We start from the raw sequence: 18203 nt of genomic DNA, 5'->3' as shown, positions 1-18203 counted from the left end.
TTTATGATCAAAGATTACAATAAATTATCCTAGAATATATTTTTCATTAAAATGACCCACGAGTTTTAACACAGTATTTTTTGTACCATGAAAATGAGATTGCATCGGAGTTTAGGTCACTGTAGAAGTAGACTTGTTTGGGTCCTTTTTTATATTATTTGGGCAGCTTCTTATAAATTACCTCGTACTTTGCCCCGATGCTTGAAATCTAGGGAGGTATAAGGATGTTATGTCATGTGGAGTGGACGTTCTTTTTTTTTTTTTTGACAGCTGTTTTGGTTAATGTCGGGATTCAGTTCTGAAAATGTTTTACCTGGCTTTCCACGTAGAAATTATTACCTCACAACATTGATCATCGAAAAGGAAATCAAAAAATAATTTTGGCTTCACAATAGACTTGGTCCATGGAAATTAGAAACCCTTTCAAACTCAAATTAATTGTTTTTGTTAACAAGCACGTGGTATTACAATATCTTATGCCCTCTTGTAATATTTTAAGTTTAAAATATCATGATTATGCAAAGGAGGATCCCAAGTTAAAGGTTGTTATCAATGTAGGCACATGGACTCAATCAATTATAATATGCAAAAGGATTGATTCCCTTTAATCTTTAATTGTTTAGTTAAACCATTTGACTTTTTTTTTTCTAGCAATAATCATAACATCAAGCTTTGATATCTTTCCACTTTAATATTCAATTAAATTGATTTATGTAATTTTTCCATTGTTTGCATATTATAATCTTCCTTTATCATTATGTTACGACTTGGTTTTAAAATCTTACCTACTAATTCCAAATAAAAGATCGTTTAATGTTACATTACTCCTACTCAAGAAACACCATATGATCCATAACACTTACATTTAGGGGATGGATACATAACCACTTATTCACATTTGATTTAACATAATTTGGATGGTTTACTTTTTCCTTGCATAATCTACTTACTTTGCTTCCCTTCTATGATTTTGATTGGTGGGGACATTGAAGGCTCCCCTTTTGCACTACAGGACTTATTTAATTCATGTAAAGGGTATTGATTTTGTCCATAAGATCCCTTAATTAATTTAGTGTTTTTTTTTGTTGGTATTGTTGTTGCTAAATTGGAAAGATAATTTTTTTTTTATTTTTAATATTTATAAAGAAGGAGGTTGGAATTATAGAAAGAATAGTAGGTAAAATGATAAAATTATTAATTTTTGTAATGATTGTTGGGGGAAAGGAATATGGTTGCTTAAGCACCTACATGTCGGAAGTGAACCATTAAGAGAGGATTATGTGTTGAGGATATGGCGGAGACAAATGGGGAATATTGGTCTTGGCAAAAATTAGGAATGGTTTTACCTTAAAACATTGTAACGAAAATTGTTGGCATGTTGTCACCATCAAAGGATGCAGACGAGGATACATTAGCATGGAGTGGTCTCAAAATGGTGATTTCTCTATCTCGACGACATGTAGGGCTATTGTAGGGGAAATTGGGGGAAAGATGATGCGACATCAGAGCTAGTATGGAAATGCAATCTGCCCTCAATGAGTTAAGCAATTTCTTTTGATCTTATTTAAGGAATGGTTATTGACAAATGAGGAATGGGTTAGGAGATGGATGACAATAGATAATTGATGTCCTTGTTGTGTTGTTGAGTTAGAATCAAGTTTGCATATGCTAAGAGATTGCAACTTTACTAGAAGTTAAATGTTTTCTTTGGAGAGCTTGCGACAATGTTGTTGCTACAAAGGAGAATCTCCATAATCGACTAAAAGAGGTTGACTCCTCTTGCCCTCGATATGGTGAGGAAATAGAGACTATTGAACATATCCATTTCTTTTTGCCATTTTGCTTTGGCCTCATGGGGTGTATCTAATTTTAGTTTTCAATCGCACCGAGATGGTTTTCCATCCAAAGAACAGTTGCTTATATATGTTAGCAATTATGGAAAGCACAAAACAACTTCCCATTTAATAGTTCTATGATTAACTTGATAGGGGTTTGGCACGATGCTTTTAGCGATTTTACACAACCTTGTCAAAAATTTAGTGCGACTATTATAAGAGAGATTCACTGCAAAGTGGATGGCACCTCCTCCTACCTTCGTTAAAGGTAACTGTGATGCCTTCTTCAATCCCATATCTGGCAGATTTGGCACTGGAACTGCCATTTGAGACCATTATGGCTTGGTGATTGATGGTTTGGTTGAGAATATCGATGTCGCATCTACAGAGGATGTTGAGGCAATTCCCATTCACCATGCTTATTTATTTGCAAAAGGAAAAAGGTGAACCAAAATTATTCTTGAAATCAATCATGGTAGTGTCATTATGTAACATCCTACTTCCGACCCGATCGCTAGATCCGAGATGTGGGATGCCGTGTTTGTTGCTGAAGGAACTTAAGTACCTTAGGGATTTTGGACAAAATTGAAAAAGAGCAAAACTTCTTCTTTCTTTTCTTTTCCTCACTTGGACGGCACAATGAAGGAGAAAAGATGAATGTTTTTCATCTCTCTACTCACATAGCCTTGTATATGATGGTTAACTACTTAATTAAGCTTAATTACCTTTAAGTTTAACTTAAAGCATGTTTAATTAATTAATGAACATTTCTTTATGAAAACTAACTGGATGAACATCATAGTTCACTAGCTCTTAAGACTTTAATGGTTAAATAACCACTAGGTCCTTTGGTCAATTGCTAATTGAGTCCTCAAGCATTTTATAGATTAAAATTTAATAGTGATTGCACTCTTACAATTTAATCCCTGTAGTATAATTAACGATTTTCTTGATTTAATTTCTTGATCGTCCATTAATATGTTTTCAATGTAAGCACATAAGTTCTCTTATTCATAATTTCACTAACTCAATTTACGGAATTGAGTTTCAAAATTGTACTTTTCGACACCATTAAAAATTGAGACGTTACACATCAAATGTGACAAATTAGCTTTGCCATCCGAGTCTTGGAATACTTTTGCAATTGAGCAGGATATTATTTCCTTGTCTTCCTCTTTTGAGGAAATTCAATTTTTCTTTTCCTGTTAAAGAAGAAAATAAAGTGGCGGATTAGATTGGTAAACATACTAAAATTGATTGTAATCTCAACAATTGGGTTGTGAGCCCCGAGCAAGCTTGTCTCGCTCCCTCATTTGTAAGGCTGTTATGCATACAAATTTGCAATTTGTAGAAAATAATATAGAAAAAAAAATCCATTAAAGGGTCAGCCACTCAGCCATTGAGAATGTGACACACAAAAAAGAGAAGGATAGTAATTAAGCAAATGTTGGTTTGAGGCTTTGGTGTGAATTCTTATGAGCAAGGTTGGTTTTCAAGGAAGCTTATGACCTATAGACTTTTATACTATTCCTTTATTTAACCATTTGGAACTTAAATTCCCTAGAATTTGTCATACTAATACGCTATCTTTTTGGAGTGTAATTGGGAAATCGACTTTTGGGAAAATTACCCAATTTGGGTTGGTATTGCTCACTTTTGTTGGTTAACAATAACAACTGACGGTGGTAATTAAAGGTAGTGTCATAAAATCTATCAAAAGATTGTATGCTACAAGTATCTACTATATGCCAATTTATGGCCTACCCGAGACTAAAGTCTCATCCAACTTTTAACTAACCATGGGTCCCCATCCCTTGCTTGTGAGCAGTGGCCTGCCCTATATTACCTTTTTCTAGGCAAATTTATCTCATCACCCAAGAAAGAAGAAATCACCAAAATGTAAGTTACTCAATCAACATGTATTACGTTATATTATTAATAGTTTTTCCTGTTAATAAATAAAATGTTTTAAGAAATATGGATACTAATTAGGAAGAATCAAATTTATAAGGTTGAAAACAGATTGAATAACATTTTAAGTTTCATGAAAACAAGATTTGGATATAATTAAGAAGCTCTTAGGTGGCCCAGCAACTCGAATTATATATCACTCTTAAAACATTAAAGATAAACTCACCAAACATGCAAAAAGTGAAACTGTGAAAGGGGCATTGAAGTGATTTCGCACTGTTCACGCTGGCATTTTCGTCAATTACTCAACCTTCTAGAATCGTAATCTTATTAACTTACCGTAATTTGACAGCTGTCGAGAATTGGCAAAAAACATAAAGCGTAGACCCGAAGCAGCGTGGTTGGTATGGTTGTACTTTTATTGTGGCAGTTACTTGAAATAATAAAAAGAAAGGTATCTTTTGTCATTTCCTGTCAAACAGTAAGTGGTTAATTTTACCCATTTTTTATTGTTTTATTAGTAAATTTTTTAAATTCATAATCAAAATACGAATTTATAATATAAATGTTGAAAATTTTATCGTTGATGGTTGACATATTTAAGACCAACTTATTAAGAATCTAAGCCGGCGAGCTTAAGACTAACATTGACTGTCTGAGTGTAAAAGTGAGCCGCCAAACTGTTCCCTTTTTTGATAATTAGAGCCGCCAAACTTAAAAATTTATTAAAAAACGGAAAACGGAAAATGATGTTGGCTTTGTCCTTATATTAAGGTTTTTAACTGGTTGGAATATTCATTTTATTTTGTATAAATTTAAAAATTATAATGATCTCAATCGTATTAATTTCAAAAATTTTCATTTAATTTTATTATATAAAATAAATAACGTTATAGAAATTTTAAAATTATAAAATAAAATTATTTTCAAAAATTGATGATCAAGATCATTGCTTCAGATAAAAGCAATTCAGTGTGATTTGGTTAGTTTTGATTTAATTTTTTATTTTTAAATAATATTATAAGATAACCCTAATATTTTTCAAAAAATTGTTCCAGAACAGTAGCACAGAGCATGAGCGGCGGAACCCGACAACAAATCTTACTGCAACGTGTCTTATCAATCCCTTTGATTGGGCCACGTTTCGAGTTCACACTTATTTGTGGAGTCTCGGGTGGTAACTTTAATGATTATAGGAAGTCGAAAATACCCTCCTTTTGCGTACGGAAAGGGCACCCTTATTATTTCACACACACACAAAAAAAAAAGAAAAAAGGGAAGGGCACCCTTATCCAATGGTAGCCTAGCTAGAAGATAGGTGAAGCTGTTACTGTACAACTCAGCTGTTCAAATTACCAAGTACACGCCAGCTATTTGTGCCGGATCTATGGAGTTCGTTACCTTTTTTTTTTTTTTTGGCCGTTAAACATCCATTTGATTAAATTCAGTTGATGGCCAGATTCAATCGAGATGCAAACTTACTATTTAGCTCCTGGGGTTGGGCACAGGTAATAATGTCAATTCTTCCACACACTTTTTTGATTTCTGACCCAAACGGAGGACCAAACAGAAACCTTTGATTACACTGTTCCTTTGGATTGACAAAAAAGCCCTAACCAAAACATACGTAAAATAATTCAAAGGGGCAATGAGGTAAAAAGAGACAAAAAATTGGAAGGTTCCTTATAAACGCGCCAAGCCAAAAAAGCGCGTTTTGGCCGGCAAGCAAGGCGTTTGGTTGAAACACCTAACAAGTAACACAACCACTTTTCCAGCCTTTCACAACTCCACCTCTTTACATTTCTTTTAGAGTTTCTTAAATTATATTTTTATTTCATTTTATTAATAAAATTATTAAAGCTAATCTAAAGGATAAAGCATATTAATATTTGGGTATAAAATGTTATAAATCATCCTCTTGCAGTTCTTTTCCGCTTTTCCAAGCCTTACCCTTTTCCTGTTTTCTCTCACCGCTTCTCATTTTTGCTTCTCTCTTGCCTTTGCCGGAAAACCGCTTCTCTCCACCGGGAAACTGCTATTTATCCGACGAAGGGAGTCAAATTTGCCGGGAAGCATCTTTCAACTTTCGATAATTTCGCGTATAGTGCGGGCGTTTCTTTTCGTGATTCGGATTTGGATCTCCGAATTTGACCAGGTCCGGTTGTATACGCGTCTCGTTGTGCGAATGTGGCGAGTTTGGTTGACGTTTGATACTTTGTTTTGATAGCATATGGCGAAGATCGTGACCTAACGTTTGGTATTTGCTGATTTTGCGGCTTCTTCTTGTTTTCATTTTCCATTGGATTGTTTGTTTTGGTGAATCCCGGCAAAACGGTGGCGCGCGAACAACCATTGCGGCATGAGATGGTACGCTAATTTTTTCTGTTGGGTTCTTTCAAAATTTCTTTTCTTTTATATTTTTAATGAATTTTCCTTGGTTCTATTTACTTTGTCGTTGTAGACATTGTTTTAATTCTGAAACCGTTTCTTAGCTTTTCAATAACTGTTCTCGCTTCCTACAGTTTTCCTACATCTTTAGAGAATTATAGAAATTCAAATTTGAAATCTAGAAAAGTTAATCTTCTTCGATGAAAATTTCATACTGTGATTTATTTTTCATTAGTTAAATTTTACATCGGACAGGTTTTCCTTAAATTTTTTTATGTTTCATTAGTAAAATTTTACAGACTTTATTTTCTATATTTCTATCATGATTTATTTTTCAATTAGTAAGAGAATTCACGTTTGTATTTGTTGAATTTGTTCTTAAAGTAGAGCTTTATTTTCACTGCGTCTTTTAATTTTGTGGATAAAATTGGATAAAATTCTAGTTATTCAAGTAAATTTATTGTTACTGTTATTTAAAAACCTGATCTGGTAATACCGTGTATTATTGTTTAAATTGTCTAGTTTTTTTATCGGGTATATGTAATTACTCATAGTTTGACTTTATACTTTTGGCATATTTATGCATGATGAATTCAACTGGTTGTAAACTTTGACGCACGATTTTAATGGGAAATTTTGGTGGTATAAATTTAATCTATTATTGGGGCTTTGATTTGATTTCCATTCAGCCAACCATCCATCTTCTGTGTGCCTTAGAAATTATCCCGGTTCAGATTGACGTCGGATTTTCGGTTTATGTTCTTAGATTTCGGTACAAATGGTTATGCATGTTTTCAAATTTATTCTTTTGACTGTATCATTTCGGAATGAATTTGGTTCCCTTCTTCTGTTAATTAGTGGATAGTCTAGTCTAGTGACAGTGATTGAAATACAGCTATAGGTGCTCTTTCATTAACATTTATTGAGCTGTTCTTATATGGATGGACTGGATTGGGCCTTTGCACCTTTGAACACAATTTTTGATTGTGTGGCCTGAATAGGTTTTTTTTTTTTTCATTTATTTTTGTCAAGAGAATAACGCAAACAAATTACTGAAGTATCAGATAATATTTGTTTGTTAAGAGCTCTTTTGAAATCTATGCTTTGCGTTGGTCGAGCTGATATAGTTAATCTGCTGCAGAGTTTGAACTAGTATAGCTAATTAGCTATAACTTAAAAAGTAATGGTGTCGACTGTGTGTGTTTAGTGTGTTATAAATATTGTAGCTGCATGGACATGAATTGTGGTCAACTTTGTAAATAATAAATATTGAGGCGAGTTTTATATTCTTGCTACATTTTTCTCAAGTATGCTTCTATATACTGATATATATATATTAAATGCAATTATCTGCCTCCTTTTATAGGTGGAAGGAAGGGTTCGTTTGTCAAAGGAGGTTAAAAACCGGTTAGAGTTTTTGAAGCATAAAAAGCTTCAACAAATAAAATCAGAATCTTCCTCTGGGACATCTTATCTCATAAATATGATGGCTAGAAGTGGAGGAGATGCTCTGAGAATTTCAGCATCATGTGGAATGAGGTTACAGGGGAATGCAGGATCATTTTCCAGGTCAAACAGCGCTTCATGTGAGAATGATGTCTTTTCTAAGCACAAGGTTGATAAGTTTGACACGAGTGATCTAGAATGGACTGAGAAAATTCCAGAATGTCCCGTGTACTGCCCAACAAAGGAAGAGTTTGAAGATCCTTTGGTCTATTTGCAGAAGATAGCTCCTGAAGCTTCAAGATATGGTAACACCTTCTCTGCTTTTAGTCTCTAGCTTCAACACTTTTGATATCCTTCCTCTCTCTATCAATTGGTTTTGAAGGAAATTTTGTATAAATTGCCTCTAGATTTTTAATGATAAACACTGAAGCATTTTGAGTGTATGCTTCTTAGGTATTTGCAAGATTGTTTCCCCTCTAGTTGCTACTGTTCCCGCTGGAGTTGTATTGATGAAGGAGAAAGTAGGATTCAAGTTCACAACTAGAGTACAGCCTTTTCGTCTTGCTGAGTGGGATACTGATGACAAAGTCACCTTTTTCATGAGTGGAATGTGAGCTCACTCTATTGAAACAGATGTTATTTTGTGCCTTGAGTATTTTTTTTCAATTTTTCTGGTTTTGAATGTGAGCATCACTTTTCAGAAATTATACATTTCGTGATTTCGAGAAAATGGCGAACAAGGTGTTTGGTCGTAGATATTATAGTGCTGGTTGTCTTTCGGCAACTTACTTGGAAAAAGAATTTTGGCATGAAATTGCTTATGGGAACACAGAAAGTGTTGAATATGCTTGTGATGTTGAGGGTAGTGCCTTTTCTTCTTCTCCCAGTGACCCACTTGGAAGTAGCAAATGGAATTTGGAGGTGTTGATTTCAGTACTATCATCTTTTCATTTTTTTTTCCTCCTTGAATGCTTCTTGTAGGGCTTTGTTTGCTTAATTTTACCATGATAGTGAAATTTTAGAAAAGTACTATGGCTATTATTTTGCATAGCTGACCAATCTCATTCTTGGGTCATGTTATTGGATATTCATGTAACTTTTTTTTTGTAGATTATGCTTGATAGACTGATCTTGTGTTGTCTTTTTGATCCTTTCTTATCACTTTGCTTCATAAAGTGTAACAAGTTTAGATGTTCATATGTGTTGGATTGAAATCAAAGCTCCAATGCTCGTTTGGCTATAAGTTATACTTGTTTGTAAACAAGGAACCACGATCTCTTTTCCTGCCAAAAAAGTTTATCAAAAGACTTTCGCTGTAAGACTGGTCATTTAGTGGACTGTCCAGAATAAACTGAAGTATAGATGTGGTCTCAAAATTTAATTCTAGGAGACCCTGTCAACTAAGATTGATACTATGACTTAATATGTGGTCCTAAGGAGATAGATCCTGTCAAACTAGCACAGTGGTTGTTAAAGCTGCTATATCTAAGTCATCCTGTCAGTATCTGTTTGGTAATATCTTAAATGTTTCCTGTTGCAAATTGGTTCCAGGAGGGTCCAACAGAGTTGATACCTCTCTATTCCATCCCCAAGTTGCCAAGGTCTGTTATAAGTGGGAAAGTAGTTATTTATGTTATTACTTATTGACATTTTTCAGATAAAGTAATGTTGTATGATTCTCAAAATTCTCTTGAATTTAGTAATTTCAAGGTCGATTTAAATTGAGGAAGCAATTTGATACTAATACTATCATGATTTGCTCTATCCCTGTTCTGGATTCTGGTTCAATTGTTTCTTATATGCTTCCTTTTGCTTGATTTCAGCGACTCTCACGGCTGCCAAAGTCCACCTTGCGTCTTCTTGAAACAGCAATTCCGGTATCAAAATGATCCTAATCTCAATTTGGCACTGTATACATACAGATAATTGATTCTCACATGTATACTCCTGTTCAATTGAACTGGTCTTTGTTTCAGGGTGTAACTGACCCTATGCTTTACATAGGAATGCTATTTAGTATGTTTGCTTGGCACGTGGAGGATCATTATTTGTATAGGTAAAATGTCATTAAACATTAAGTTCCTTTACAGTTGTTTTCTTTTAACTAATCCTTTAACTAATCCTTCTCCTATTCTTTTGTGGCAGCATTAATTATCATCACTGCGGGGCTTCGAAAACTTGGTATGGTATACCTGGTCATGCTGCATCAAAATTTGAGAAGGTTGTCAGAGAACATGTGTACACTAATGATATCCTATCTGCGGATGGTGAAGATGGAGCTTTTGATGTGCTTTTGGGTAAAACAACATTATTTCCTCCAAGTATTTTGTTGAAACATGATGTCTCTGTCTACAAGGCTGTGCAGAAGCCGGGAGAGTTTGTAATTACCTTTCCAAGGGCATATCATGCTGGATTTAGTCATGGTAAGGCATGTTTTACTTAATTTGTTCATATTTGCTCCCACAGAATTAATGAATATGTTCCTAACTTTAATCATTTAGGTTTCAACTGTGGTGAGGCTGTGAACTTTGCTATTGGTGATTGGTTTCCTTTAGGGGCTATAGCAAGCTTGCGTTATGCACATCTCAACAGGGCACCTCTCCTTCCTCACGAGGAACTTCTGTGCAAAGAAGCAATGCTTCTCTATACAAGTTTAGAACTGGAAGATTTGGATTATTCACTGGCAGACTTTGCTGCTCATCATTGCATCAAGGTTTCGTTTGTAAAACTAATGCGTTTCGTGCACCGGGCGCGTTGGTCTGTCATGAAATCAAGGGCATGCACTAGTATATCCCCAAACTATTATAGAACTATTGTCTGCACTTTATGCAAACGCGATTGTTATGTTGCTTTCATTAACTGCAGCTGTAATGGTCATCCTGTTTGCCTGCGACATGGTAGTCTTTCCCAGATCCTGCCTTGCTTTGGTAGTTTTCCCTTTGATAAATAATTTTTTCTTATGATGAGCTGATTGCCTTCTGCAGATATCAGGTCACTAAACCTACCATGTGGGAGCTATCGTTATCTTTTCTTGAGGGATGATGTTGCAGAGATGGAGGCCGCTGCCAAGAAGTTTGAGCAAGATGATGCCATATCAAAAGAAATCGAGCAACAAGTTGAAAATGGTGATGACTTGTATTTGTTTCCACTGTCAAATAAGTTGCAGACTGATGTAGAGGATGGATACTTTCCATACTGTGAGATTAATGTTGTTTTGGGTCCTGATATTGCCCCAATAAATACAATGGTTCAACCACTAGAACATATATCGTCTATGAACCATGGAAAATTTCAACCTGAATTGATTGATGCTTTCTCTACTTTTGCCACATCAAGTCTTTCTACTAATTTGGAGCAAGTCGGATCGTCACCAAAAACTGTAAGTCTAGCTCTCTGCCCACTGAGCCTCTTAATCTGAACATGATCTTCTGCTCCTCCATTAAGTGTGCAATTGGTATATACTCAAAGCAGGTACAGAGGGTAGCTAACCAAGTAAGCATTAATGGTGAAAGATTCCCTGAAGAAGTCTCAGAGAAAACATATGAATTGTCTGTTTCCTGTTTGTCACGTGAAGATCATCGAAGTATCCATCAGGATAATGTTCATGACCCAGTGAGCAGGTCTATAGTGGATGAAAACAGTGATAGTTCCGATTCACCAATATTTAGGGTTAAACGTCCTTTTTCGAAGGTTGAGAAAAGATTTGGGAATGATACCATATCATCAAAGAACTCAGAACACCAGGTATAGTTTTAGCTTCCCATAGTTATATTTTGTCTGTTATAAAGTTACTATCTTAACTTTCAGGGATGCCTTTGGTTTTATAAAGAACCTTGTTTTAACTTTAACTTTTGACTTATCATTGGGCCCATGGAAATTTAAGATGCAATTATTAGACGTTAGGTAAGTCCAGGGGGAATGCCACACCTGAGTAGAACTGCTGTTCGCTTACTTTTTAAGGCCTAAACTTTCACTCCCCTTCTGGAAAGGGCAAAACTGCTTCAGACCACTGATGGACTAAAGATTCAATCCAAAAAGGCCCTCGCTTAGGGCCGTTTTGGTAAATGTTTTGACTTGACAATATTTTTAATGATGAAAGAGTTGGACTTATATTGGGTTGTGACCATCATGATCTTTGTTTTTTCATTTTAGAAAAAAAAAATTGGGAGGGGATGGGGGGGAGAACAAGAGCAACTGAGTGGGATTTAACATTTTGTTGTTGTTTAAATTTTCCCTTTTGTCTTTGTGCATAAAATTAAAAAAAAGGAAAAAACGAAATTGTAGTCTTTACTTTGTCATTGGCCGGTTTCTTTCTGTTTTGTAATTGTCATTTGTACCTGGGCCCCTATAATAGATTTACTTTAGAGAAAGCATCTCATCACTCATTTGCTGTTGTATTCCAGGGAAGTTTTTTGATGGTTTGGTAGAGGATGACTATTCTGATATTGCTTTCTGAATTTTGCTTAATCAGTTCTTGCCTTGCTTATTCACTTTAATGGGACTTCAGTTATCTTGTCCTCATGCCTTTTATTCATATGGCAGGCGTTCAAACGATTAAAGAAACTACAACATGAAGGAAGATGTGGGCGACCAGTGGCATATGAATCTGAATGCTGTAGAAACGACGAACCAAACCGCAATACAAATTGTAGTTCTGATTCTAAAGAAGCTCTGGAGAATGCCGTGAAGGACAGACTTGGAAGAGGCACACTTCCCATTCCCATTTCTATAAAATATAAGAAGATGGGCAGTGAGGCAGGAATGAGTAGCAGGCGGCGAGAGCACCACAGAAATGATAGGTTCCAGCAGGAGTTAGGAAAGCGCAAGAGGGATTCTCCTTCAGAGACAGGTCCAAAGCGCCTTAAAGTGAGAGGCCCAAGCCCAATACATCTAGGTTCAGAAAGCAGACTGGTTTGAAGTTATAGATGTGCAGAAACTGATGGCTGGTGATTGGGTCCTGACTCTGGAGCTTGACTTGGCTAACTTCATTCCTTCTAAATGGGGGTTCCAACAATAAAATTCCAAAGATATAGATGTGCAGAAACTGATGGCTGGTGATTGGGTCCTGACTCTGGAGCTTGACTTGGCTAACTTCATTCCTTCTAAATGGGGGTTCTAACAATAAAATTCCAAATGACCGATTCAACTAAGGGGTAGCAGCGGAAGATTAACCAAGCTTAGGACATTAATATTTTTATTCTTTGTGCAGGCCTCCAAAACTGGGGCAAAGTGCACGTCCTAGTTGTGATTCTTATGGTTCTCACTCAGGCCCGGGGTGTTTTTCCTTCGATGGCTGGAGAACCAACCTTAATGCAGCAAAAGCTGAAAAGTAGAATTCGGGTTAGTAAAATTTACGTTTGTAAATTTGTTCGCCACTCAAATCTTAATTCTTACCGAGGAAATTGGGCATTCCACAACCTCTAATTTTTAGAAGTCTGCTGCTTCCGCTACTAGGATCTTTATTCGTTTTTCTGTAGCAATGTTGTACACTACTTAAATAAAATGCAGAGTAATGCGGCCTTATTTTTTGTTTCTCAAATCGTTTCCTTACATTTCATTACTTCTATTTGTGTGAACCATGTTGTGTTATGAGTCCAGTCGTAGATGTTTCCTCGTCTTAATGATCTTTGTCCTGGATTATAAGATTGTGGGGCCAACTCCAAATTGGAAATTGACTTAACCCCATGTGGCAGTTGGCAATGTCGGATGGGCCTGCAATGTTGGTGTTTTTTAAGCTTTGGGTGCACAAGCCAGCAACGGCCTTTTTTTGCTGTGGTGGTTTGGAAACTAGTGGGAAGCAAAAGGAGGAAGGAAGGAGAGTATTGTTAGTTTTCATGGGGTCTAGAAATGGGTCTCCTCTGCGTTGAAGCAATTGTGTCAATGCTGGGGGTCCTGTATGGACCACTGTCCTGTTTCCATAAGTAGCCATTTCTAACAAGTCGAGACAATTCCATGGTTGCCACATCCTTTTTAATTCTATTCAGAAGCGCAGACAACGTAGCCATAATGTTTGTTCCATTCCTTGTTTGCTGATGTTGAGATTTATAATCTTGTTTTGCTTTTCCAATGTTTCTATTTTTTTTAAATGTGAAATTTCCTTGTCATTATGTACGATTTTTTGTCGTTTCAATGCGAGTCAACAAAGTCCATGGGTTTTTACAATCAGCAAACGTATTATTGTTGTTGGGGGTTTAAAATAAGTGAATGCATGCTTGGAATTTGTCCGTGTACCGTGTTAGGAAGTATGAGATGGACGGGCCAAAGATTTCATGTTATGATTTACGGGCCATAGAGACTATGGCTTGGGCTATTCTTGGACATTTGAAACTGTTATTTTCTACTGTCCATTATCTTCATCACAAGATGAAGGAAAAAAAATGATTTTGTACCCAAAGGAATAAAAAAGGAAAACACAGAACTAAAAAGGAATGAATCTTGTGAACATCAGTGTCGGTTGCTCAACTAAATCCAAAGAGATTCCGGGCCAACCCTTGAACAAGAAATCACCTTTTTTCACATTTTGTTTGTATCGTGATGACAGCAACCCTTAACAAAAATGGGCCCTGCTTCCTAACCCACACCATCACTCAGTTAGGCGAAGCCGTGGATTTCGAGCCCAATTCCCTCGATCCAATTTCTTTCAGTGTTGGAATATTCTTTTACTTCAATTGGGATTCATGTAAGAGAGAATAGAGCTTTTACCATTATGTAATTCACTTCTTATGTTCCAAAAGCATGACAAAATCGGAAGCTTCAATAACAACAACTTAAAACAAAATGTTTTCACTTTGGAAGTTCCATAATTGAAAACTAAGAATCTGGAAAAAAAAAATTATATTTTACATCTTCCAAAATCTATAACTTCTTAAGTTAATACATGATAACTGGCTCTCCAAAAAATAATAAATTTTGATTTAATTCTCCAAAAAACTATAAAAACACAAATCAAAATGTAACGATGAAATTGTATTTTAAAACCCATATAAATGTATAGCATAATCCTAGCTCTCCTAAAAAATTTCTTGACTTTTCCCAAAGTAATACCTGGCTTGAACGACTTACCAGTTTTATTGAACTTTTCATTATATATATTAAATATTTTTATATTATTAAATTACGTTATTTGCCCTTAAGATATATTATTGACCCTAAGCTTAATTATCGAGCTAAACTTGAGCTTCAATACTATAAACTTAATCGAGTTCAAATCTAAAAATAAATATTAGAAAAAACTTAACCTAAATATAAAACTCTAAATTTCGAATCAAATTCAAACCCCCTAATATTTAGACTTTGGTTCCACTCTACCATAGCCCTATTCTAAAGAAGAAAAGAACTGGTAGAGGCTCCCGGAGTTTATTATGGATTTGACCATGCAATTATCGTGGTGAGACGTGAGAGTAAATGTGGGATGGATGATCCCACTGCCAATTGTGTTTCATTTATGACCAAACTTTTACATGTGTTATATATGTCTATCATTTTCTATGCACCAGACTGATGTTTAATACTAGTCTAGAGTTTGGTGATTTTTCCTACAATAAGAAGTAAATGTGAATTAGCAAGGAAATAAAATTAAAATTTGGCAAGATTGGTTTACATATTTAATCTCACAAAGAAATATGTGATTAATTTGTAATAATTGGAAGAGGTGGGGAGCCTACAACCTTGACTGACCTCACCAATGTGTGATTGGATTTGGAGTGTGGCTTAAGGATTGTGGGACCAATGCCCATATTAATCATTCCCACCTTTATTTGGAAGAGAATAAAATTGTGGAGTGCAAAGTGAAACCAAAGGGCAATATTTTGGTATGGAAGGAACAAAATCAAAATAAATATATGTTAATATATTATAGGTTGCTGTCAAAATCTACAAAATTTCTTTCAATCACTCGTCTCTCTAGATTTGTAGGGCACTTATCTAAGCTTCCCTTTTGCTCCAAGTCGTTGGAAAAGATTCAAAATGTTTCCACTTTTCCTTTAATTATTATTTGTAAATATGATCCTATATACACATACCCCCTTCTAACCCAAATACAAAAAGGAGTCCCTTACTACTTTAAGTCTTGTTTTGTGGGTTTGATTAAAGGGGTAATCTTCTTCTTTTAAAAGTATGGTCAAGTTCCTTAAGAATATTGGTCTTTCTTGTGATGGAAAAGAACCCACCATCATTTTCTTCCTTTTAATTATTAGGGATAGGGTATATTAATTATTCAACCCTTCCACTAATTATACTTTCTATCTCAAACCTTGCTCTAAATCCTCTTCGTTAATCATGTTTATGGATTGAATCATGTTAAATCTCATTCATGATATTAATATATAACTATTTAAACTTGGCTGGAAACATGAGTCTTCGATTTTACTCAAATCTATTTATATTTGTATATGACAAATTCAAAACATAATCAAATATTAAAAAATTTCTTATATCAATAAAAAAATATAATATTTTTATATTTTAATTCTTTTATCTAAATTTTCTCACAAATTGTCTAAAAATAAAACGATGTCTTAATTTCCTCCCAAATTGATGTTTCTTAAAGAATAAAATAATTTAATTCGTGAATAACTAAAAATAATTAATTACAGCCTCAATAATTTCTTCTGAATTTAGAATAGACAATAAAAAAAACAAATCCACATGTCAAATTTTAATTGATACATGTAAATTAAAATTTGCACCTAATTCCTACCTAATAAAAAAACAAATAAAATTTCTTCAAATCCCCCATCGTCGTTGCTAGTTTTCATTTTCCCCTTGAGATTTTCAATTTATATAACAAACTTCCCTATGGAAGCCACAAAGCTATAAGCTCCTTGATTTACCCAAAATTTCTTTATGTTTATCTTTGCTGTAGCTTCTTCTTGCCCCAAAATGAGGAGCAAATTCTTAGGTAGCTGCCCAACACAATACGGGCGGCCCTTCACCCCTTAGATGGAAAGGCTAAAATCTTAAAACGCTCTTATTCAAACTTAGTTATTTATGGAATTTTAACCCCATTTCTTCCCTTAACTTGGGGTTTTAGCAATGACGATGGGGGTTTGAGATGGGTTGGGTTTTTGGGTTAACCAGCTTTGGGAAATTTTAATTATATTTTTAGGTGTAAAATTTAATTTATATGTACCACTAAAACTTCACATGGATTTTGCTTTCTTCTGTTTTTCCTTATTGGGGGAGATATTTAATATGCAATTATTAATTTTCCTCAATAAGTTTACATATTGTAGAGGATTAGTTATTGGATTCATTCTAGTAAATATATTGAGAAATAAAAAATATTTTTTTTTGACAGAAATGAAAATCTTGAAATTGAGAAGATTTAAGTTGCTTTTTTTTACTTTATTTAATTAATATTTTGTAACAAAATTTTATAAATTAATTTGATGTATTTTTAATCTAGTTAGTTTTCAATATTAATATATATTTTCAATTAAGTATTATAAAATTAAGGACATTTACAAATAAATTTAAAATATATTTTTATTTAATAAATAATTTGCATAAATTCTACAATTATAATTCTAAAGTTTGTTATTATATTGTATTAAAAATTATTTCTTTGTATGTTATATATAATAATATCATTTATTATTATTTGATGGGAAATTATTTCATTCACAAGCATGCCTATTTTTGTGATTATTGAGTTATATAAATAGTTATGAGGGGCAAATTTAATATTTTTTTTAGGGTTGAGATTAAGTTGTATATTTTTATGAGAGTTAAAATATAATTTTATCATTATATCAGTTTATATGTTTAGAATGAGTAAATTGAAATTCTAGCATTTTTTAGATGAAATAATAATTTTATCATATATTAATTTATAAATTTATAAATTTTAAAGAACTAAAATAATAATTTTTTATTTTAAGAGCCGATAAGAGATGCACATGGTTTTAATTTAAATATCAGGAAAAATTGTTTTTAAGCACTTGATAGAAATTTAAGTTCTTATATTTGATAGCTTTAAACAAATCCTTTACTTTTAACTTTTTTTTTTGGATTAAAATGGAGAATACATTTGGTAGAAACAGAAGATGTTGAAGAATATTTAAGTCCTTAGAGATGAAGATACAGTAGAACATGCTATCCAACAATCAATGATTTTGATTATATCAATACAGCCATATGTTGGCATGGAATTTGAGTTGCAAAATGATGCATAGCAAGAGTTAAAGCTTTTTATACATGTAAAAATTGTATTTTTTATATCAAGATTGAACAAAGTAATGATTGTTCGAGAATCTGTTAATACAACGTACGATGAAATAAGAGAAGGTTGTAAGATAATGATTTAAATAATCAATAAGTGGTTGGGTGCAATGCTTAGATACATTGTACTTCTAAGGGAATAATCTAGGTTTAAATCTTAGAGATAATACTGTTGAAAGGGACAATCATGAACCCCAAACATGGATTATAAAACAAACATGAAGAATATATATATATATATAAAGAAGAAGAAGAAGAAAATGGGTTTTTACTCAATTTCAAGTAGAATATAATCATGTATTAGTTTCACCCAAGAGCAGTACATAATTTATTTATTTTTAATAATCTCATTATATGTTCTAATCATCAAAGGTGAATCTAGAGGGGGTTGGCATAGGCCGG

The 18203-nt window shown here is 34.0% G+C and overlaps 1 protein-coding gene across 4 annotated transcripts; it reads left to right on the top strand.

The window, feature by feature from the left end:
* The first annotated feature begins 5467 nt into the window (after nucleotides 1–5467).
* Nucleotides 5468–13710, top strand: LOC107946767 (lysine-specific demethylase JMJ706). 4 transcript variants are annotated; one of them, XR_005906473.1, is made up of 12 exons: nucleotides 5468–6113; nucleotides 7501–7885; nucleotides 8034–8190; nucleotides 8282–8501; nucleotides 9404–9457; nucleotides 9557–9636; nucleotides 9726–10003; nucleotides 10082–10477; nucleotides 10565–10959; nucleotides 11052–11324; nucleotides 12123–12920; nucleotides 13274–13710. XR_005906473.1 is itself a non-coding variant. In XM_016881224.2 (11 exons), the coding sequence occupies exons 1-11, from the start codon at nucleotides 6111–6113 to the stop codon at nucleotides 12495–12497; spliced, it is 2616 nt and encodes an 871-aa protein (XP_016736713.1). In that variant the 5' UTR covers nucleotides 5468–6110; the 3' UTR covers nucleotides 12498–13113. The 4 variants fall into 4 exon arrangements, 2 of the variants coding, with proteins under 2 accessions (XP_016736713.1, XP_016736712.1); XR_005906472.1 differs by having other exon boundaries at nucleotides 11049–11324; XM_016881224.2 differs by lacking the exon at nucleotides 13274–13710 and having other exon boundaries at nucleotides 12123–13113.
* The last annotated feature ends 4493 nt before the right edge of the window (nucleotides 13711–18203 follow it).

Source organism: Gossypium hirsutum, chromosome A12, assembly GCF_007990345.1.
Source record: "Gossypium hirsutum isolate 1008001.06 chromosome A12, Gossypium_hirsutum_v2.1, whole genome shotgun sequence".
Taxonomy (NCBI): domain Eukaryota; kingdom Viridiplantae; phylum Streptophyta; class Magnoliopsida; order Malvales; family Malvaceae; genus Gossypium; species Gossypium hirsutum.
The sequence above is the reverse complement of the archived record's forward strand: the minus strand, read 5'-3'. Positions and strand labels throughout refer to the sequence as shown.

Excerpts from the sequence above, each read along its gene's own strand:
- LOC107946767 (XM_016881223.2), top strand. Across the intron at positions 8,191-8,281 it reads ACCTTTTTCATGAGTGGAAT|AAATTATACATTTCGTGATT; the intron begins GTGAGCTCACTC and ends ATCACTTTTCAG. Across the intron at positions 10,960-11,048 it reads TCGGATCGTCACCAAAAACT|CAGGTACAGAGGGTAGCTAA; the intron begins GTAAGTCTAGCT and ends ATATACTCAAAG.